Below are 22,660 nucleotides of genomic sequence, written 5' to 3' on the forward strand. Positions count from 1 at the left end.
TTCACCAATCACCACGCATGGGTGCATGACAGCAGTTACCAGCCACCATAACCCATGACAAGAAGTGCAAGAAAGAAACTTGTATCAGTAACAATGCAAATGGTGTTTGTTTGTCCCGAGCACAACATGAGCTTCAAACTGAGAGGATATTCTATTGATTTGTTGCTTTGGGCATCTCCAGAAACAGTGAACCAAGTTCAAAGTGGACATTATAATGAAATGTGGTCAAGGATATTTTTGCTTTATTGGATAAAACACTTGCAGCATAATTGTTCAAACAAAATGTGGTACTTTTTAAAGGGCAGAATGTAAATCCAACTAATGATTCTTCTGTACTTTAGACATGTTTAATAACATTTTAAGATTACTTTGCACACATTGTTATTAAATATATTGTTTGGTAGATAAACATATCAAATCTCAACAAACGTTTTCTTCTTCAAACCCACTAGGATAGTGGTTTTCAACCTGGGGATCAGGAGACGCAAAAATGATTACCACTGTAGGACAAACAAATTTTAATTACACAAAATTACAATTATTATTATTTTCTGTTCATTGCTTTTTTTTATTGTGAACCACACCTCCTTTGGCTTCTAAATCTTCCAATCAAACAGCCCGATCCCTCTGCGGCGGCAATGCTCTAAATTCATAGACGTGCATCTTTTGACGAAGGGTCACACATGGACATTGCGTCATATCTGGGGATCATAGGAGCGAAAGGCTTGGATCCACCGCTCTACGATCTTATAAAGGACTCCAGGGAATTCTGTGCCTCTGCTTTGAGCAGTGGTAAACCGCAGAGTATTAATTCTTCATGCGGATTTTGTTGCAACATGTTGCACAATCGCCACAAATCACACAGAATAACAGAAACGCCTTAAAGCCCATTTGTTTTCAACCAAGGTTTAATGCAACAGACCAGTTCCATTCAACACTGTCTCAACAACTGATTCATTAAATGCTGCGTGAAAACAGACACATGTCACGCATGAATATGACAAGTTGCTGAAGTGTTTGTATCACTGACGCCACAGAGTGTGTAATAACCATTGAACTACCGCTAGAGGTTAAATTCACCCTTTATATTATTGTTTCCTGTGAATCTAAGGTCATTACTCACTGTCAGAATATTTACACTATAGAGACGAAACAGGTCTTTACATGTGTGAGATATGGAAATGAGCTGTTCTTAATGGTGCGTGTGTGTGTGTGTGTGTGTGTGTGTTTCAATCCGTTATTACCTCTATCTAACACACAAATACAATATACACCAAGGTTAAAACGACTGTACTGTGCCCCCCTCGCTCGCTGGAATGTTGTTTATGTTGGTTGAAAGTCACACTCAAACTCAGATAACCTGTATGAAATGGAGATAAGGTTGAGAGTATAACCACTTTCTCTTGCCCCCACACTTTCCCTGCCTGAGTGATACTTCAAAAGGCAGCTGGTCCGTCTGAGGTTCAGAAGGAAAGAGAGAGGATGACACGAGCCCGGCTTGTCTTAGAATAGCAGGTGCACCTTTCCCTTTATTCTGGGCCTGAATGAGAAATGTTTGAAAAAAGCAAAGGGATCAAAGTCTGTATTCTCGCTGGCTGCTACAACACAGCAGAGGCTAAATGGAGAAACACATTTTCATTTGAAAACCGTCAATATTTTAGCGTATATGTGAGTAAGAGCTGGAGTTGATACAAGCACTGACATATCCCGGTTTCAAAAAGCTGGCTTTTGTCCGAACTTAAATGTCCTTCTCTCTCTCTCTCTCTCTCTTTCTCTCGCCAAGTCTGTGTTGCCGAGGAGGAGAAATAAACATGGCAGCCACTCTCTGAAAAATCATAACGCCTTCTGTTGAAACCTCACCGGCCACACTCTGTCCATGAAAGGCTGCGGGTTCAAGGGCTGCAGAGCTACTGGGGAGAGCTGAGAGAGCGGGGTCGCGTGGAAGGCGGCCGACTGAGGGAGGAGAGGGATGGGGTGATGGGACAGGAGGATGGAGGGAAACAGGGAGGAGATGGAGAAGGGGAGAGGTGAAGCTGATGGGGGAGGGAGTGGTGAATCGGCGGAAGCGGGTGAGGGTGCATGGCAGGAGAAGGGGATGAGGCAGGCGAGGAGGAGGAGGAGGGGGGCAAGGATAGGGCTGCGTGCTGTAAAATGATGTGATGGAGGCTGGTGAGGGGGTGATGCTGGGAGAGGGGGGAGGCTGGGGAGTCTGAGAGCCATGGCCCGAGTGAAGTTCTCCTGTGGGGTCACGTGTGGGAGCAGGAGGCTGATCTGGAGGCCGTGTTGTGCTTGCGTTTGCATCGTGTCCGTGTGAATCGACTGGGCCTGAGGCTGTGGGGGGTTGTGCAAGGGTACCAGTGTGTATTGTTCCTCTGACGTCAAACGGTCGTCTGCCTGTGCACTGTGTGTGTAGTTTGTCTCCGTGTGTGTATCCGCACTCTCCTGCGTCCGTTCCAGGACTTTCTGCATGTGCTCTCTCGCCTGCTCTTGCAGGAGGCGATATTTGTCCATCTCCTCAGCGGTAAAGCTGATTGGCTGTGCTGTCTCTCCACCTGTCTGTTTGTCATCGGTCCTAATCTGTGATGGACAGAGATTTGGCGTGCTGCTGGGGTTTGACTCAGCCACGTCAACAGGATGATTCTGCCTGACGACGACAGCTCCGGGACCCGCTCCAATTCGCTTTGCTTCCTCCTCCTCCTCTCCCTCCTTGTCCTGACTCTTCTCCAGCAGCCACTTTTTCCTCCTGGCCCTTCTCTGGATCGCAGGTAGCTTACCGATAAGAGGGAGAAGCAGCGTCCTGGTTTGTTTCTGTGGCAGAGACTTACTGGGGGATGGTCCTGGAAGAGTTGTGCCTGAGCTGCTGGTGGTGACAGGGGCTGAGGGTCTAAGGTCAGACTGTGAATTGGGCTCTTCTAGCTGTGAAGCAATTGTTTCACAAAGGTGCACGTTAAGGCCTGAAACTGTGGGAATAAGAGAGGATTTGAGGGGGGAGGAATGGGGGAGGGACGTGGAGGTAAGGCCAAATGAAGTGGACGTGGAGCTCCTCTGCTTCTTTGCCTCCTGAGGGGCTTCGGATGAGTTTCCTGCAGCTCCTGAAGACGTCCTGCTGGAGTTCACTGTCAGCCCGTCCGCTGTGTTTCCTGAGCAGGTGCTGCTCCTGCTCCACTCCCAGCTCAGCTCAGACATGCTGGTGCTGCTGCAGGGGCTGCAGGAGCGTGGGCTGTAACATCTGCTGGCCCGCGTGTTGATCACACTCTGGGGGCTGTACGTCTGCCTGCTTGTCCACCACTCAGGGCTGGAGAAGTGTCTGGAGCTTGAGTTTCTGGTGCCTGTACATCTCCACACGCAGCCCAGGCCGTCTCTGCTGTCTGCCGCCGCCCTGGAGCCGGATGTGGATGTGTGTGCCCCCCTGTCTTCCCAGCTGTCACTGCTGCCCCACGTCCATCTGTCCACACTGCATCTGTCCCAATCTACATCTTCGGTGCTAAGATGTCTGCTTCTCCTGGCCCAGCTGCTGGGACTGGGGCTAAACCTCACCACCTGATCCCTCTCTACTGCCCTGTTTCTTGATCTCAACCCGGTCCTTGACCTTCCCTCCTCACTACCTCCAGGACAGTTTCCTCTCATCCACTCCCACTGCCCAGTATCTGACATCGGGCCTCTGTCTCTGCAGCCTGAATACCCTCCCACGTTCCGGCCCCTCTCCTCCCAGACCTCACGATGCCTCGAACTCTTCCTCATGCCATGAATGAATTTCCTGTCCTTGTGGGGGGGTTCTCTCTTTCTCGCCGGGCTGCTACCACAGCTGTTGTCAGGGTAACAGCAGTCAATGAAACTCCTGGGGTTGCTATGGTGACCCCTTTCCCAAAACAGCTTTGAGTTACATCCTGGTGAGAAAGAGTGTAAGGAGACGTGAGAGCGCCACGGAAAAGTCACAGCAACTCCGTCTCGCTTTCCCTCCCCCTCGGTGTCTCTGTCTGCTGAGTGTCTGCTGAGATGGGAGTAGGTACTGCAGTGCTGGGAGTCGATGCTGTGGCTCCTGTGAGGCCTCCTCTTCCTGACAGAGACAGACACTGGCTCAGCCTCACATCTCCCCAGCAGACAGCTGCTCCCTGCTCTCCTCACCCTCGTCTCCACGCTCTCCCTTTGCCTCCTCTTCTTCCCCCAGCTCCCTCCAGCTTTTCCCCTCCTGTCTCTGACGGTGGAGACCGTAGAGACAACACTCCTCACTTTGCACCTCGGTGATTGGCGCTTGTTTGAAGCTTTTTCCTTTTCACTCCTCTTCCTCTTTCCCAGCTTGTATTTCTTTGTGCTAGCTTTCCTCTTTTTGCGTGACACTTCTGAGACACCCACGAACGGCTGCGCAGCGCTGGCACACTCGCACGTTGCCTCACTCCCACACTCACACCTGGATGGGCTAATGCATATCCCCTGTGTGCCAGACTGGGTGACAGACTCTAATTTACAGCTCAGGGCTGTGATGGTTCTCTCCCCGATCCCTCTCGCACCCCCTAATCTGCTTCCCGGAGGATTCTGGGAGTTTGTGTCTGAGCTGTCACTATGGGCAGGGTCAAATGGATGGGAGGCTGCCCTCTCACAGGTATCCATACTTAGACTGCAGCTTTCCCTTCCTCGTCCTGTTTCGGATGATGAAAGGTGTTTTCTTAGGAACAGGTGTGCTTTCGTCTCCGCAGCGATATGTTGCTCCGTCTTGAAATTCTCCTCAGCTATTTTCTGTCCCGCTGCTCTCAACTCACGTCTTGTCTGTCTTTGTAAACAGGAGTGAGCGTCTGATGTGAGAATAACTGACACACGGGGGTTTGATTCATCTGAGAGAGCACACAACCGATTCTGTTGTGACTCCTGCAGATCGTCTGTGAGTGGCTCTGGTCGTGGGGGGCTCAGGCAGAGTGGGTTGCAGCTGTAGGAAATGTGTGGTTGGGACTTGGTGAACTTCAGTAAAGTGACAGGCCATCTTAGAGGAGTGGAGCCATCTCTCCCCAGCACACACACGTGCTGACTCTCCTCCCTCCCCGTCTCTGTTCCTGGCTTTCGCTCTGTCTCGCTGTCTGTGTTCTCGGTGTCCATGTGTGACCCTGCTAGCTCCCCGCCCCATGTGGTCACCTGGGTCTCTGATGGTGACGATAATGAATTGTGGCTCTGGTTATCAGGTGATTCCGTGGAAACAGGAGAGTGTTCTTTCACAAAGCCTGTATTTTCTGTCTCTTCCTCTTCTCCCACAGTCTCCCCAGGGATTAGCCCCATATCGCTTGGCCTAACACTGCTAGAGCCAGACTTACTGTGCTTCCTCTCCTCTGCTGCGCCAATCTCCCTGTCCATATCTTCCATTATTCCCTTTATCCTTTCTTTCATCTGCTCCCTCTTCTCTCGCTCCTCCTCCTCGAGGTCCGAGAAGACGGACGCAGAAGGCTCCAGCCTGGGTCCCCTGCGTGAGAAGCAGAAGGACACCCCAAGTCTGCCTCCCACTCTCTCCCGCCCAGGGAGAGGCAGCTGTGGATACAAGCCTGGGCAGGGCGGCGGGTTCACTGCATGAGGGTCTATGTTGGATTCCGGATGTGCGATTAGTGGGGACTCTGCTGGAGCAGTAGCCAACGGTATTTGGCACAGAGATCGGCATGGATCTTCTCCCTGGAGACGAGCTGTCCTGGATTGCGCAGGACGGGGTCTCTGGGTGTGGTTGAAAGGTTGAGGTTTGTGGTCAGGGCTGTGGTGTCTTTGGTCCACGTCTCTATCTTGCGACTGGCACACAGCCCTGACTGTACTTCTCAGCCCGTAAGTCCTCCCCGGGACTCTGCAACAGGCGACAAGACAAATATACTATAGTTTAATTACAGTTCACTTCACTTTGTCTTGGTTCTGTTTGATTAACGGGAAATTTAAAACCCCTTAAAATCTAGTTTTTGCTGACCTCTAATGGTTTAATTGCAGTGGTGCACAGGTATGCTCCAAGACCTTGTGACATCACTCTTGGGCGTGGTTACAGGAGCAACAATGCACACTTGCCAGTGGGTGAGAGGTTAAAAAAGACAAGGTCTTTCCTTGCCGAATGCCACGTTGCACTTCAAATTTAAAATCAGGTTGATGAATCCTAATTTAGCAAGGATAAGGGCCGAAAGAGTTTATGGTCGGTATTTAATAGGCAAATTGGGTGCCAGTTCTTTGTGAAGCCTTGAGTCACACTCAAAGGTAAGGCATTGGCTAATATACTCTCATTAAACTCATCATTAAAACAAGGTGCCAAGTGCTGAGAAAACGAGTTATAGAACTTAGAAGATAAACCATCTGTTCCAGGGGATTTGTTATCCTTCAAAAGTCCTATACAGTCACAGATTTCTGTTGGCGATAAAGGCTAATCACACAGATCTATTTCTGAGTCATTAAGTTGAGGAATATTCTGTAATTATTCATTTATTCCCCTTATCACCGTGGTTAGGGGATGTAGGAGGGGAGTTGGGGGAGTTGGGGACACTCAAGGTTATTCCAGGTAAATCATGGACAAGTCACTAGCCTAACACAGGGCTGACATAGAGACAAGGACATATTCATGCTCCCATTCACACCCAGGGCCAACTTTGAGTCACATATTAACCTAATGTGGACTATTTCAAAACCAGAACATTCTCGCAGTGAGGCAACAGTGCTTATCATTAACCATGAAAAAAAAATAGGGTATTGTCTTTAGATTACTCTGATATACATGATTTCTGACAGACAATTATTCCCATAAAAAGTGACGCAAAAGTTGGACAGGGGCTTTGTTTTAATTGTTAGTCATCTTTGCATTATGGTTTTCTAACGTAAAGAAACAAGAGCTTGGTTATTCTTACCAAAGTCTTCAAGACCAAAGGCTTGTTATCTAAGCTCTCATTCAAATTAATAATTTACATGTCATCCTGTCATCCATCTGTTAAAGAGTCAGGGGAATAAATTGAGCAGGTAATGGGAGCATTCAGGTTGATAATGACTGCTTTAGGTCGGTTTCATCTCCGAACTTGTTTAATTCACTTTATTTACTTCTTCTTTCTTCTATTCATTTTTTCTCTTAACCTCCATACCGCTCTTACACATCCTCTACTCTGCAGGGTGTCAGCAAGAACGTGTCTTGTTATATTTACTTCACCTGTGGCCGATCTAGGCCAAGTGAGTGCTTTCACTTCTGTGGCTGCATCCATCAAATCTAAGAAATGTTGACTGGATGTGACATACTGTAACCCCTCTGGACTCCTGCCCTTGGTCTCATTACACACACACACACACACACACACACACACACACACACACACACCCACACACACACACACACACACACACACACACACACACACAGAGACACAAATACACACTCCTCCCACTCACCGCTGAGTTTCCTGTTGCAGCTGTGCAAGTTGGTGCAGGCGTCTGAGAGCCTTCTCCTGTTTGCGCTGGTCCTTCCATGATTTCGAGGCCACGTTGCGAGCAAACTCCCGATGCTTGAGGTCCTTCAGCCTCTGCAGGAAATGAAAATTAAGGGGGCATAGAGGGAGGGACAGAAAGGGTATGTGGAATGCAGGGGGTATATAGAGGAAGACGGGCGATGTGAGAGTGGGGCAAAGGGCAGAGGAGAGAGATTAGTTTTAGGAAGCATCTCTGCAGGCAGCTGTCTTTCAAACCAGATACATCAATCAGCAGCGTTTGCAGATGTTCTCCTCCAACGCTCATGTCCAATTAAGTCCATTCAGTCTAGGAGAAAGCATTTTTCCTCCAACACACAGCTTGAGAGCAAATACAACCCGAGTCGTATGATTGATTTAATGATGATGATGCTCTTTTCGAGGCTGTTGGACTGACATTTTTCTAATTGCATGGCCTTCTTCCAGTGGCGCGCCACATACATTTCTCAAATGCTTAACCCTTAATCCATCATCACAGCTCCAGAGAGTCTCTGATCCAATGATATCTGCCTTTTAGCTGGAGAGTAGCAAAGGCTTTGGTTTGCTGATGCTGAAAGGACACATCACCGAACACAAGGCACGGCCGCTGATCGCTGGCAAAATCGTACAAAGGCTACAGATTTCAGCTGGAGAAATGCTGGACTATTGTGTGTTTGTGTGTGTGTGTGTGTGTGTGTGTGTGTGTGTGTGTGTGTGTGTGTGTGTGTGTGTGTGTGTGTGTGTGTGTGTGTGTGTGTGTGTGTGTGTGTGTGTGTATGTACAAATGCAAGAAGAACTTTGTGCAGTGAGTGATTTCTTCCAGCACATTGGTAGGTCTTCACTTGCATTTAAGTGTAGAAAAAGTAACAATTAGCTCTGTTTGGTGTCTATCTGACACATTTATTTGACCATGTTTTATGGTATGCGGTCTCAGGAACAAATGATTCATGCCTCTCTCTCTGGTTTCTTTGTTTTTCTGCCTGTGTGTGTGTGTGTGTGTGTGTGTGTGTGTGTGTGTGTGTGTGTGTGTGTGTGTGTGTGTGTGTATGTGTGTTGGTGCGTTGCTATTTGTCTGTGTGTCTGCATGAGTCTGAAAGCTAAGGAAGGACTCAGGAGTTAGCGGCAGTATTGTGCACCACCATCCCACCTATCTTCTGTCTTATTCTCTTCTCGCTTCACAGTATATTTGAGCTACCTCCGTGTGCAATCCACCCATGGCTTATGAATTCAGGAAATGTTGTTTATTTTATATATTTGAGAACTTATCCTGTAGTATAAGTTGCAACAGGATTACACCTCTCTCACTTTTAGATTATGTTACGCTATTATCCACCCATACAGTATCACACTCACATATGCACACATCAGATTAGCCCCTCAGACATCAGATTTATTTATACGCTCACTCTCATTCACACCCAGATCTTATGCAGGGGCTGACAGTCGTCAGGTTAATCTCAGCTGAGTCTTACACAAGCGGGTGTCTTTTTACATGATCACTCGATGCTTAACATCCCACTGTCAGCTCACTGGAGACAGCATTAAATATGTGCCAATGGAGCAGCACTTGTGGGTTTGTATCCCTTAAACGTACACGTCTTAAAGTGTAGAGCTTTTGCATTGTAGATGTGTGTGATCATGTAGGGAAATCGGGGTGTATTTGTTCGGGCGCGGTGAGGAGCTTGGAGAGGCTTTGATGCCAAACTCATTCGATGGGAAATATTAATCATGTTCAAGCAGAGAGGCATACATAATAAACTGCTGCGGCCAGAGCCAGGAAAGGGGTGGAGGAAGAAAAGATCAGAGTCGTACTAATGTAGCTGTCCATGGCAATGACTGAGAGCAAGAGCAGTGTATAATAGTTGGAATTTATGAAGATGAATACGTCTCCTTCCTCTTGCATTTGCACTCTGCCGGGTTATTGTTCTCTCTTAAAAACAGGTCCCACTGCAGGCAAACCTGTGGCTATATTTAGAGCCAAACAAAACTATAGCACACAGAACCGTTTTTCAGTGAGCACACAGGGCAGAGATATTTCAGTTGCACACTTTAAAGCGGATGCTTTTGTCTTCAAAGATGATGTCATGTCCCCAACAGCGGGAAGCGATATTACTCCTTCTCTCCAACATGCCAGTCTCGCTGTGTGCTGTGAAGCTCAATCCGTCTGTCAAAGCCGCGATCAATATTCCTTTAGATGTGTTAAGGAGCGCTCAGGCTGAGGCAGCTATGAATGACACAGAGTTGATTGCTCTTTTATTTAAAAGGGAGTGTGATTCTCTTGTAATGAGCAATTTCTGTAATCAGCTGTAAATGCTGATAAAGCCTTTATTCAGACATGTTTATCCCCGAATCGATGACGAGGAAAGGAGACAGAGCAAACGCATTCAGCTTCCGTTCCCCAAAGCCAATACTCCTGCAGGGAAGCTGTCTTCAGCTAGAATTTCATCTGTTGTCTGCTTGGTAGGCAGTGTGTGCATGCGTGCCTGTGTGTGTGTGTGTGTGAGTGTGTGTGCGTGTGTGTGTGTCTACTGTGCCAGTGGCTACTGTCAGCTCAGTGCCTCATGCAGCTCGTTTCATGTGCCCGCCGCTGGCTAAAACAAAGCATTAACATTGGCCCGCAGTTGCTTCAATTCATTTTCAAAGAACAATGACAGAGGAGGAACAGTCTTACTTAATGTTTATTTCATGTTGCACAGTGTGGGCGTTCAGAAGTGGGAAGCGGCTTGGCTTGGTTGAGAGATTGCCTGCATTTGAGGACTGAGTGTGCACATGGGTAAAGTGTACGTCTGTATGGTTTTGTACGCGAGTGTATGTCTTGGCATGCCAACAGATAGCTGTAGGAGAATGTGCTATCAGCAGAACCTTCAGCTTGTTAGTCCAGAGTGGAGGTTGTGTATGAAAATGGATGTGAGACACAGGGGAAAACCTGCTCCCGGGCCTTTTCCTAATGGTCCATTGGCCTCATCCTGTCCAAACCAGAAGAACAGAATCATACTTGAGCTATGACTAATAGCTCCATGTTTTATTTGGTACAGAATATTTATTTTTAGGAAGAACAAATAAAGAATAATTTGAATTTCCTTTTAATATAGTCATGTACCAGATACATACAAATCAACTGCTCTTAGTAATGAAAAAGAAGAATAAGAATTATATATATACTGTATATATAAATTAATTTGGAAGATTATGTGATACTTAAATACTGTTTGCATTATAATTTGATTTCTTTTGATTCATTCTGGTTGTTTTGATTACTCTTTATGTGCTGCTCTTTTTGTTGAAGTAAAAGACAAGCCAGTGTAAAAGTGAAAAAGGCCAATCTCCAGTGTCATTACAGGTGGAAACATGCAGCGGAAGTGGATGAGTTTCACTTGGATAAAGTTAATGCCCTTCAGCTGAGTTTCAGGGCCCTAAGCTTTCACAAGACTGCATTCTGGCAGAGACGGTGTTATTCAGAAGTGTTGCCCTTTCAGAAAGAGAATTGTCTTGTTCCTGCTTTGGTGCTGCTAGAACCCGACGAACTAAAACTCTCTGCAATTGCATTCTTTGCAAACACTGAGCTCTTCTCTACATTGCATTTCGCTACAGGACATTTGAATATGCTGGTGAGTTTGCGAAACCCATTCCTGCATTTGGCAAGAGGTTTCAGGAACGTGATGAGTAAACTAAATGAGCTGAATATATTTGCCAAGCCGTTCGATGTGGAACCAGCTGATGTTCCTGACAACTTACAACTTCAAGCAATTGAGCTGCAAAGTGATCGGAGAGGTCAAAGTCACAGCGGGTAAAACAAATCTGCCTCTGGTGGCGCTCTACAGACTGTGTATGTCCTGAGGATTTTACCATTCTGAGAAGTCATACACTACAATCATCTCTGTTTGTGCTACTGTCACAACAGACTCTCATCACCAATAGAAGCATCATCATCATCACTTCCATCTGACATCAGATACCTCGAGAAAGAGAAAACAGTGCCTGACATCACATTAGAGGCATTAGTGTGTTGTATATGTTTCTCAGTAAATTAGTATGGCTCTTAAGGGATGTTTTGCACTGATTACTATTTTTACACATCCAGCAGTGGGGGCTGTGGGACCCCAATGGCCCCATGACGATGAAACAAAAAGTTCAATATTTACTACAGTATGTCTATATGTAGTTCCTCTAATTTCATGCTTGATTTTGTACTGCATCTTTTCTAATTTGTTTAAATGAAAATATAAAAAGTATAATTCTTTTGTGTGTGTGTTACTGCTTGAAGTTTTTCACCTCTGTGTGTGTGTGTGTGCTTGTACAAGATGATGCAGTTGTCACACTCCTTCTCTTACCTGCCGGGAAACTGTACCCAGTGGGTGGATTGACATGGAAATGTAATGTAGATTTCCATCAACACACTTAACGTTAACACATCCAAATTCAGAGGCAAGAGATCATAAAAAAAAAAAAAAGACTGCTTGTGTGTCTGTTCGTGTGCGTTACAAAGCACGCGTACCTGTTTGTGTGCATGGTCGTAGGAGTTGATGTGGTTGTCAAACTCCTGGTGTCTGAGGTACTGCTTGTCACACAGCTCACAATAGAAAAGAGACTTCAAATCCTCCAATGAGCAGCCCAAAGCCCCCTCTGCACGCTCCTGAGGAGAGAGAGAAAGAGACCGGTGAGAGTGTTGGAGGGATCAGGGAAGAAAAACGAGAGAGAGAGTCGAGATTGATGCATAAACAGACAGAGACATAAAGGGGGAGAGGGGCAGAGATAGAGACCATGCAGGAAGACTTGCGGGGGGGAAGGGTTGTCAAAAGAATGGCAGATTGTTAGCCATTTAGAGCAAATCTGCATCCAAGAGACATCAGCAGTACTAGCCTCTACATGTGCTCTGCATAAAACATAAAACGTCTTCCCATTAAAATACACTGCCTGTGCTGCTGCGGCGGCGGCTGCTGCCGGTTGGACAAAAGCACTGACGACCTGTGCTCATAGCAATTTGAGCCTGGGGACACATTTAACACAACCACCATAATAGAAACCTGTGCTTGTACTATGGTGGCAAATAGTCCGAGTCTGACTACAGAGGAAGAGGCAGTTGTGGCTGACAGACAGAAAAACATCTCAAATGCACAAAACAGATTATTGTCCGTAACAAATAACGTTGAAAACCTTTTTTTCTAGATAGGCTATTTCATTGCACTGTTTTCCTGCACGTGAGGGCTGCTTATTGCTTAAAATGGTTTATTGTTGCCATTATTATTATTGCTTTGTTGGTGCGATGACATTTTAATAAAGCCATTTAGTTTTCACATTTGAAAGCAGCTGTAAATGACACATATAAATCAGCATAAATAGCATATGGACAGATATATGAGGGGCCATCAGGGACTTTAGAATGATGCACACAACATATATGTGAAACCAAAATAGTTCACATAGTACACAAAAAAAAACTCCTACGCATATAAGTGAAACGCTTTTACAAACACAACTGAAAACGTCTTGCGAACAAATATGGCTTCCATAATTTGGGTAAACTTTACAGCTTGAGTAGTCTTAGTTGTAAATTGCATACATTTGCACATTTGTCAAATTGAGGAGTAACCTTATGATGTTAGCTGAAGTTGCTGTGTGTGTCCTGAGGAAATAATCCTGCTGCAAATATATCGCATATATATATATAAATATATATATCGTCTCAAAGGGCTGTTTGGAAAACCAAACCAACCAAGTGGTTTCAACTGAAATCCTCTTGCCCATAAAGTAGCATTTCAGCTGTGTACATGAGCACATTTTATTATTAGAGTGAAAGCTTTTTCAGTAGAACGTGTGTGTGACAGTGTTTTAGTCATGTGGGATGTTTTCAATATAGTATGTGAATGAGATAGATTTCATATGTGTATAGGGTTAGGGTTAGGGTTAATTCTGAATTATGTCCCCGAAGGCCCCTCATACAGACACACATGCACATACACTGCACAAATGGCACATGGACCTCAGTGGATAAGTCCCTTGTCTGCATGCTCACATCAGCCAGAGGGCCTTTTCTGTTCTGAGGACAAGTACAGTGTTGTGTACAATAGCTTTGTGCGCGTGTACATACGTGTGTGTGTGTGTGTGTTCAAGGGTGTGTGTGTGTGTGTGTGTGTGTGTGTGTGTGTGTGTGTGTGTGTGTGTGTGTGTGTGTGTGTGTGTGTGCCTTCATGCCATGCTCTGCTTCAGAATGTAATTTCCCTCAGGCTAGGGGCTGCCAATAAACACTATTGAATTCTGTTCTACACTGACATGATGGGAATTTAATTTGAGGTTGTCACTTCTTTCTCTCCTTCTCTGCTTCTTTCTTTCCGTCCGTCCATCCACTTTTCTTTCGCCCTCTCCTTACCCGCTCTTTTTTTTTGTCCCCTTCCGTTTTCTCTCCTCTAACTCACTCTTTTTCTCCTTTCCTTTATTTTCCCTTGTACCCCCCCTCTATTTGCCTTTTCCTCTCTTTCTGGCTTGTTCGTTTTCTGTTTGGTGAGCCCTGGGTCATGCAGTGACAGAGTCTATTGGCCCCAATTTGCTTCAGTAATATGCCTGCACACAGGAACAGAGGTGAGCGGGAAAAAAGAGAGGGAGGATAGCAATGCAGGGAAAAGGAGGAATGACCCCTGTCTGCCCTCACAGACATACTCACATACACCAACCACCCACCATCCAACCACACACACACCCTCAAACACCTTAGCACAGCTATTACCAAACAATCCCTGTACATGCCATCAGTTCACACATACTATACCAATGATGCTTTAAACTGCACACACACACACACACACACACACACACACACACACACACACACACACACACACACACACAAATGTTTGTACTTCTATCTTACTGAGGACACTCATTGGCATAATTCCCTAGCCCCTTACCCTAACCTTAACCCTTAACCCTACAACTAAATCCTAACCCTAACTCTAACCCTTAACCTGCCCTAAAACTATTTCTAAACCCAACCCTGAAACCAAGTCTTAACCCCCAAACAGTCCATGTAAGATGGGTCAGAAAGTGAGGACCGGCCAAAATGTCCTCAATCCATAGGTTGTAGGCTCAAACTGGTCCTCACAAAGTAAGCTGTACAAGTTCACACACACACACTGGGTCAAGAGTAAGGGAAGGTGAAGGAACAATAGAAATCTCCCATACTTAAATCAACAGAAAGGTAACTAACATACATTGATCGTATTTGTGTGTGTGTATGTGTGTTGATCGATCTGCCTCGCAGGCTTAAGTCACGACCAGGAAATTATCCAATCACCCAGAGCGGCCTTCCTTTGAGTGCTGCTTGGTTGAGGAGATTGAAATAATGAATGCTGTGTATTTGTCAACCTTTGCGCTCATGCACGGTTACAAAGGAGCTGTGCATGTGTTCATATACTCATTAATATGTGTGTACATGTGAGCTTGTGTATATTTTTGTGTGCACTCGCCTTTGTACTCCCTAACCCTTTCTTCTCACCTCCCCGCTTTCTGTCAGGGTAATTATTTTGAACAGTGAAATATATATATATGAAATAGGAATATATATGTATAGAGAGAGAGTATAAATATATAGAAAGAGGAATGTACAGGAAAGAACAGGCATGCATGCTTCAAAGCAGAAGTGAGTGCTTACAAGCATTTGTTTGTGTATGTGTGTGTGACGGGGGTATTACTCATGTTGTGGGGACCCATGGTCACATTAGGGGGCCTTGGACATCTTGTTGGAAGCAAGTCTCCCCAATGTACTTCATCAATCTTTTTAGGGTAAAAACATAGGTTTAGTTTGAGGTTAGGTTAAGCATCTGGGTTCGGTAAGTAGTAGTTCTGGTTAAGGTTAGAGTAAGTCTCAGGCAACTTGAAATGCAATGTCTTCAGAAGGCAGGGAGGGACGGCTGTGTGTGTGTGTGTGTGTGTGTGTGTGTGTGTGTGTGTGTGTGTGTGTGTGTGTGTGTGTGTGTGTGTGTATCTGTTCAGGTTTGCTTTCCAGCACACACTGGCATTGTCAGGACCAGTAGACCTCAAAACTACTAAAACTTAATTTTTCAGGGCCTGGTTAACGTTTGTGGTAAGATGTGACTTGTGCTTAGGTCATGGTGAGGTCTATGCATGAATTGGCCATGGTGAAGGTTAGGGATAATGCTTTGGTGAGGCTATCGACTTTTAATGGATGCCCAAAGTCCTAATAAGAATAGCTGCTCAAATCTGTGTGTGTGTGTGTGTGTGTCAGGCTTTTTTTTAAATGTCAGATGCATCCTTTCCCCCTTTTCTTGCAGAATACAAAAAAACCCTATGATACCCATATATGCTTTAAATGAAAACACCTCAAATGATTCCTACTAACCAATAAGCACAGACATGCATCTTCACATTCAGCACACCCACACAAACACACACATTTATGCATGCACAATCACGTCCTGTCAACCTGATATACCAGGGCTAAATTAATCTAGACCTCAATTTACCTCGGGAGCATAAATCTGTTTGCAGGAAATAAGCACAACTGAAATGCGCAGACCCGAATGGACACTGATTGTTTGCATTATAATGCGTGTGTGTGTTTGTGGACGGCTGTGAATATGTTCCTATGCTCCCCCTTTTCACTTATCCTCATTTTGTGGGAGAAGTGCGACGTTATCTCTCTTCATAGCTGAAATTATGCCACAAGTAAGAGTCATTATGGACCATAACTGGAGTTTCAGACACAAATTCATGTCATTTTATGTGTTGAGCTACTGCGGAAATGAACAGGTCACACTAAAAATGTTTTACACACGCGGTCAATCAGTGCTCGGGAATGTGTGTACTGCGAAATACTGATATATTTAATATATTCATGAAAAACCTCTTCAGAAAGAAAAGATCCCTTGAGGAACCTCTGGGAGTTGAGCAGATTGAAACTGTGGCAGCACCTTTCTGATGCAATCGCACTGTCATTGCCCAATAAAACATGTGCTTGTTCGAATGAATTTACAGCAAACTCTTTAGTTGTAAGGACAGACTAATGTAGAAGTTTTTGAAACTGCTGATCTGAAGAAGAAATCAGGTGACTCTTACATAATATGCTTCTCTGCTATAAAAACTCGTATTACTCACTTGACAGTGAGTTGAAATGCAGGTGCAGCCCTGACAAAAGAAAGCAATATCACGCAATCAACAGAATAATTTGCACTTTCCTAAAAAAGGATAGAAACCCCAGTGCCGTTCAAGGTCTATTATCAAATTGAAGTGGTTATGAAATATAAAATACAAAAGCAAATATCAGAGAAAATAATGTGAATGAAGGCCTTCAATGCCTAGAGTGAAAAACAAAGTGAAAAACAGAGTGAAAAACAGAGTGAAAAACAGAGTGAGACGTCTTGTTGTAATTTGCAATCTACAAGTGACTTGTACATGTTTAATATATGTTTAGTATATTTGTGTATCGTTTGTTTAGATGTATTCAATTACATTAAATAAAGAATTAAAATTGTGTTCAACCACTTATTGCACTTGTATGAGCTAAAATGTTTCACTTGTCTCACTGGTCACTTTCCCGTCGCTTGTAATTAAATATTGAACAGCATTTTCATGGATGGCTGCACTGAGAGCGCGCGTGTGAAGTCGCAAAAAAACCCCCTCATTTTGAGAGTTGTTTTTTTTTGCCTCTTCATTTTGATATATTTCCTGGTAAATTTGATCGTCTGGATGGGACCCAATGTGGGGAGAGATCATTAAAACTGTATGCTGCAACAAATGGGATGTCAGGGTGGAAGAGAAAGGTAGTATCTGTCGGAGGGAACGGAGAGGCAGAGAGAAAAAAAAGCTTATTTATGCCTACTACAGGATAAGATAACCCCTCTGTGAACTGATTCTGGTATAAAAATGCTGTTCATGACTTTTTATTTATTAAGTAGGTGTAGAGAAAGAGATAAATTAGCTTTTGCACTTAAGTATGTTTCCTTTTCTTCCTCCCCCGTGTCTTTCTGTTTGCTTGTATCAATATGAGCGTATAAATGTGACTGGCTTTGCATAAGCAAGTGGTGAGTGTATGAGAAGCATTTGAAGGGGAGCGTTAGACATACTGAGATTGCGACTTGATCAGATGTGATAATTGTTAACAGCGTTATAACTGCAATCTCATTCAGTGTGGAAATTCTAAAACATATCCAGGCTAGCAAAAGAAACACTCAGCGTGGGTTAATAAATCCATGACGAGTGAGAGACTGAGCCCGGCAGCAACACTACTAGTGGTAAGAGATTCTCTCTGTTCAAATACACTCAATTGAAGTGAACTCCTCTTTCAGGGGGTGGCAAAAAAATGAATATATAAGTAATAACTTAATGAATATGTCTGGCTGTGAGAGAAATATTGTTACAATTGCAGAGCTGATACAAACACGGGCCATACCAGGTTACATGCCAATTAGCAATGGGTATCTTTGGGAGCCCCATACATTATAGAGCTGTATCTACAGTATATATCTGTTATATCGCTGTCTGTAAGTTCCTCCTTTCATCTGCACATTGTGGAGAATTACTATCATATTCAATACTTTTTATTTCCAGGTCTTTTATTTGACTCATATTGGTATGAAACCTGATTATTGACAAAAACTGGTGAGTGAGGGATCTATTTATAATTCACATTATGCATATCTTGCATTTGCATTCCCTTTTTATGTTATATAATTAATGGAGAAATGTAGAAGGATATGTTACATTTTTGAATGGATCTCAAGGTGTTTCTTAGCTGCCTTCCATAAAGCAACATTAATATCAAGGCCCTATTTGTATATAAATATTACAGTAATTGTTTTGGATAATTACTATGGTATCTAATGAATGAAGTATTAATTCTGCTTTGCCAGAAAAGAAGAGAAGAGAAGAGACAGGGACACATGTGGATAAGAGACGTGTGAATTCAGAGAACGTCTAATTGCTACTTTGCCTTGTGAGAACAATTCAATAAACAATTCATAACTGTTTATCAAGCCCAATTAAGCCTTTAATTATCTCCAGCTATAATTATCACCCTAACTTGGTCACTGAAATGACTAGAAACAATTTAATTTGTGGCAAAAAATGTACCTCCTGATTTGTCCTTCTCTTTCACTCTATATATTTATTTACCATTCACCATCCACTATTTCTCCTCTGCCTGTGTCCAACGTGCCCCTGTGATCCTCTCCTTCGTATCAGACACACGTGCGTTGACACACGCACGAGTGGAGCAAGCGCGGCTGTGTAGTAAGATACCTGACCATTCTGCCGTAGCTAATGACAGCTCACCTGAGGGCTAAGTCGCTTGTTGCTGTAATGACCTGATCTTGGCTTTAAACCCAGTTGTGCACATGCGCACATACCACAGACTCGGTCCCTTTATGAAACCACATTTAAATTGACCAAATCCGTATTATTAATTGGATCCGCATCAAATTGCTCACTAATTAAATATCAGTCCCCTAAACATGCCTGTTATTAACATGCCTGAATTATTCTCAGAAATCAAAGAAAATGTTGAAAAAACGGCAACGTCACAATGTTAAAGAAAGTGAAAAAATGCTCCTGGATCCGCCTCCTGATCCAAATCCCCACTAACATGATACGGGTTCTTCCCTGTCAGATACTGCAACCTTCCACCAAGGTTCGTGAAAACCAGTTCAGTAGTTTTTGCGGAAACATGAACACTTGAACAATCACCCGTGTAAAAACAACTAAACTAAAATGACAGAAACCATCTTTGAAAAAAAAATTGTTGATATGTACAGGGGCAGGGTTTATAACCTATATTGGAGTCAGCCACCAGGGGGCAATTGGGACGCTTTTTGCTTCACTTTTGTGGAGCCATCATGTCGTCCATCTTTATACGCAGTCTACGGCACATAGACGGTCTGCCAAACAGGATATCTGTGTGTTAATGAGCTGATATTTGCAGACCTAACCCATCTCCCTTGACTCCCCTTAACGTGCCTCCATGGCCAGTGCCCACCCATTAAATCATCTGATGTGTGTGTGTGTGTGTACCAGCCCTTGTTTATAGGTGCAACTGTCTCATAGAGTTTGTGTGTGTTCGTTTGCTCCGGATCAGTACAGCCATTAGAATTATGCTCAAAACAAGAACATAGAGCAACCACGGCCAAGAGCGCAGATGCTGAGCATGGATATGGTTTTACAGCCAAAAGCACAGATGTGTTAGTACCAGTGAGCTACATTATCTCACAAACTGTGAGTTATCTGTTAAGAGACACTAAACTGGATAATATAGTATAAGATTACAGCAGCGCATTCCAGTGACTCTGTGTCAGGTGTGTCATGACTCAGTGGGCTTTGTTCACCGTGAATCACCGGTGTTTGTTTAACTCTGCCTTTTTCTTTCTCTCCCACTCAAAATATAACCAAATGTTGTGTCTCCTCCTGACCTTTGCATGTTGAGCAGCATGCAAGAAACAAACTGAATAAATAAATGATGAAGAGATTATATTTGCTAATTTGCCGTGTGCCCTTTGTTGCCTTGCTGATGAGGAGAGCTTCTCCCAGGATTTGATCCTTAAACCGGGGGTGTGCGACCTTTGTTGCAGATGGTTTGTTTGCGTTAGATACTGGATTTAAATTATTACTATTATTACACTGATTTCTTATTGGACTTTATAGGATTTTAATTATCGCAGGAGTGAAAGACAATGGAAAACAGTGATGATGATCTTCATTTTATTCCAATATAACAAAACATCTTCTGTTAGACTGGATAAATGGCCATACCTTTTTCAATTCTAAATGGTTAATAAAACGTTCGAATTTTACAATGCAAGCCTTTCAGACTCTCCCCCACGATGGTAACTGTACAGATCAACACACATGTCACTAAGGGCAATCAATTTAACATCTCGTCCTCTGCTGGCAGCAACTCACTGAAGTCTGTGATCTACAGACATTAGCAGACACTTGGTAGCTCCTCTGGAAATCTTCTGTGAGGCCTCGACTGCAGCCATCTGAGGGACTGTTTACTTTCAGTCTCATCTTCACTAATGAAGCAGATGTTCAGTTGGACTGAGGCCAGATGGCTAACTCGAGCAGTCAAGAACATTAGACTGAAAACATCTTGGTTGCCCATATGCTGAGGATTTCTGACCTGCTGTACCGTCCTTACAAATGGACTATTTACCCCTAATGGTATTCTGCTTTTCTGCACTGCTCACTCTCAATGGGTCTGCGTACCAGTGGTGGGATGAAACAAAGTATATGTACTAGTTTCATGTATATGCACTTAGCTTAAGTAGATGTATAAGTTAAATTTATTTTTTCATTACACAATCTACTACACAACATTTTTACATAGTTTTTTTCAAGTAATCAATAACATGGGACGAATTGGTCCACTGACCAAATCAGAGCAGGTAGTATTAGACCCCGCCTCTTACAATGACAGCAAATTATTGAAAAGCATTACTTTGACTGAAAGTAGAAAAGCTAATGTGGTATTTTACTTTAACTTGAGTACTTTTTTGTCTCTTTATTTGTACTTCAGTAAAAACTTTGAGGACTTCCTCCACCACTTCCACGCTCCCAGTTCGGAGAGTCAGGAGGACCAGAACAGCATGAGTCATGTGTCATCAGTTATACATCTGCATAGAGCCTCGAGTACAGTACAAATTTACATCATGTGGACCTCAGCAGACCCTAATATAACACCATATATGTGGAAGTTCAAGGATTGAGAATAATGTGGTACTAAACAGGGGACTGTTTGATGGCAAGATAATTATAATGTGCACATAACTGCTATAGATTTTTTTTAGTTTGCGTCTCCAAACCGGGAACACGCTGACCCAAATACTGCATATAATAAATTAACTCTGGATAATTACCTCATAAAACCCCACCTCAAATAATCCGTCTATTTGAAGCTGAGAGGAAGCACTTTAACCTTGCAGTCATTGTTTTATTCCAAATCTAATACGCCAGCCGAACATCCAAAAACATGTCAGTGCTCTAAATACGTAGCGGCTACACAATGAGTGCCGCTTTCATGCTCTGTTTACAGTAGATTTACTGTGTTTGAGTTTTACTGTGGAAAATAAATCTGCTCTGAATGTATCTGTACACGCATCTATGCCGCTGATAGATTTTTAAGAGCTGAACTTGTCTATAACAAAAGGGAGAGCTGCAGGGTAGCATCCTGACACCATATATAATGTGTGACATATCACATCTAAATATAAAAGAAAAATAATGAGGGTGTTCAAAAGCCTCGGAACAACTGTACTGCTTTTTCCGTGGCTACAGGGCACCCGTGGCATGGACTGATCGCAGAGCTCTCCTGTTGAAGTCATAAATCTATGATTAGTCACAAGGCCCGACCAAACGATCACTCAGCGAGAGATCAAAATTTAATTCCCTGTCCATCACGATGCAAGGCCACACGATCCGTCCACCCCTCCCGGATGTCATTCTCTCTATCGCTCCCCATTCAACAGGGCTCCCTCATATTCATGGAGTTATTCATGCTCTGTGCCACTGATCAATCTTCTTCTGTGCCACGTTTAAAATCTGCCCACCTCTCAACATCCTCCTCGGCTTCTCTCAATCTCTGCGTGTGCGTGCCACGCTGGTTATAATGTGAGCCGCAGCCTCTGGCTCGAGCGGGACGAGTTAAACTGATTCACCAGGGCAGAGCATAGCTTACAGACAACAAAAAAAAAGCTGAGGACATCTTAAGACATTTTCTCCTCTTGAACAAACATGACCCATACTTTCTTTCCAGCTGTTTTGAGGATCCAAATTGTGTTGGGTTGGATCAAGGCGGATGCACAAATGCATGAAAGCATGCATGCAAATTCCTAAAATACCCTGGCGCTCCACAAACTGTGGCCTCCTCTGTGTCTTTGAATGTATTTTTATGATCCTACCACTCAATCTCTATGCTCTTCAGGGACTTGCGTTTGTTTCTCTAAGAGGAGAAGGTTTCCCTCCTTCTCTCTCAGTGCACATTAAGGAGAACATTATAAACCAGTTACAGGAAGACAAAGGACGGTAGGTAAAAAAGAATGCATCCGCAACTTCTACACACATCTACACGCACTTATAACGAAGGGAAGTCATTTTTTACCTCTGCCACGGAGGGTATATTATCACCCCTGTTGGTTTTTGTTGGTTTGTATGTTTGTTTGTAAACAAGATTATGCAAAAACTATGAGACGGATTACCGCAAAACTTGGGGAAAATATGCAGTATGAGTC

General features: G+C 44.0%; 1 protein-coding gene across 1 annotated transcript in view; it reads right to left on the reverse strand.

Annotated features, from left to right (window-relative positions):
- Window positions 1-220: 220 nt before the first annotated feature.
- The window catches only part of LOC118113144 (G patch domain-containing protein 8), a 35,785-nt gene continuing 13,345 nt past the window's right edge, over window positions 221-22,660 (reverse strand). The window contains 5 exon segments of the mRNA XM_035162553.2: window positions 221-2,024; window positions 2,027-2,165; window positions 2,167-5,812; window positions 7,378-7,508; window positions 11,926-12,063. Coding sequence (XP_035018444.2) covers window positions 1,834-2,024; window positions 2,027-2,165; window positions 2,167-5,812; window positions 7,378-7,508; window positions 11,926-12,063 — 4,245 coding nt within the window. The 3' untranslated portion in view covers window positions 221-1,833.

This window comes from Hippoglossus stenolepis, chromosome 8 (genome assembly GCF_022539355.2).
Source record: "Hippoglossus stenolepis isolate QCI-W04-F060 chromosome 8, HSTE1.2, whole genome shotgun sequence".
Classification (NCBI taxonomy): domain Eukaryota; kingdom Metazoa; phylum Chordata; class Actinopteri; order Pleuronectiformes; family Pleuronectidae; genus Hippoglossus; species Hippoglossus stenolepis.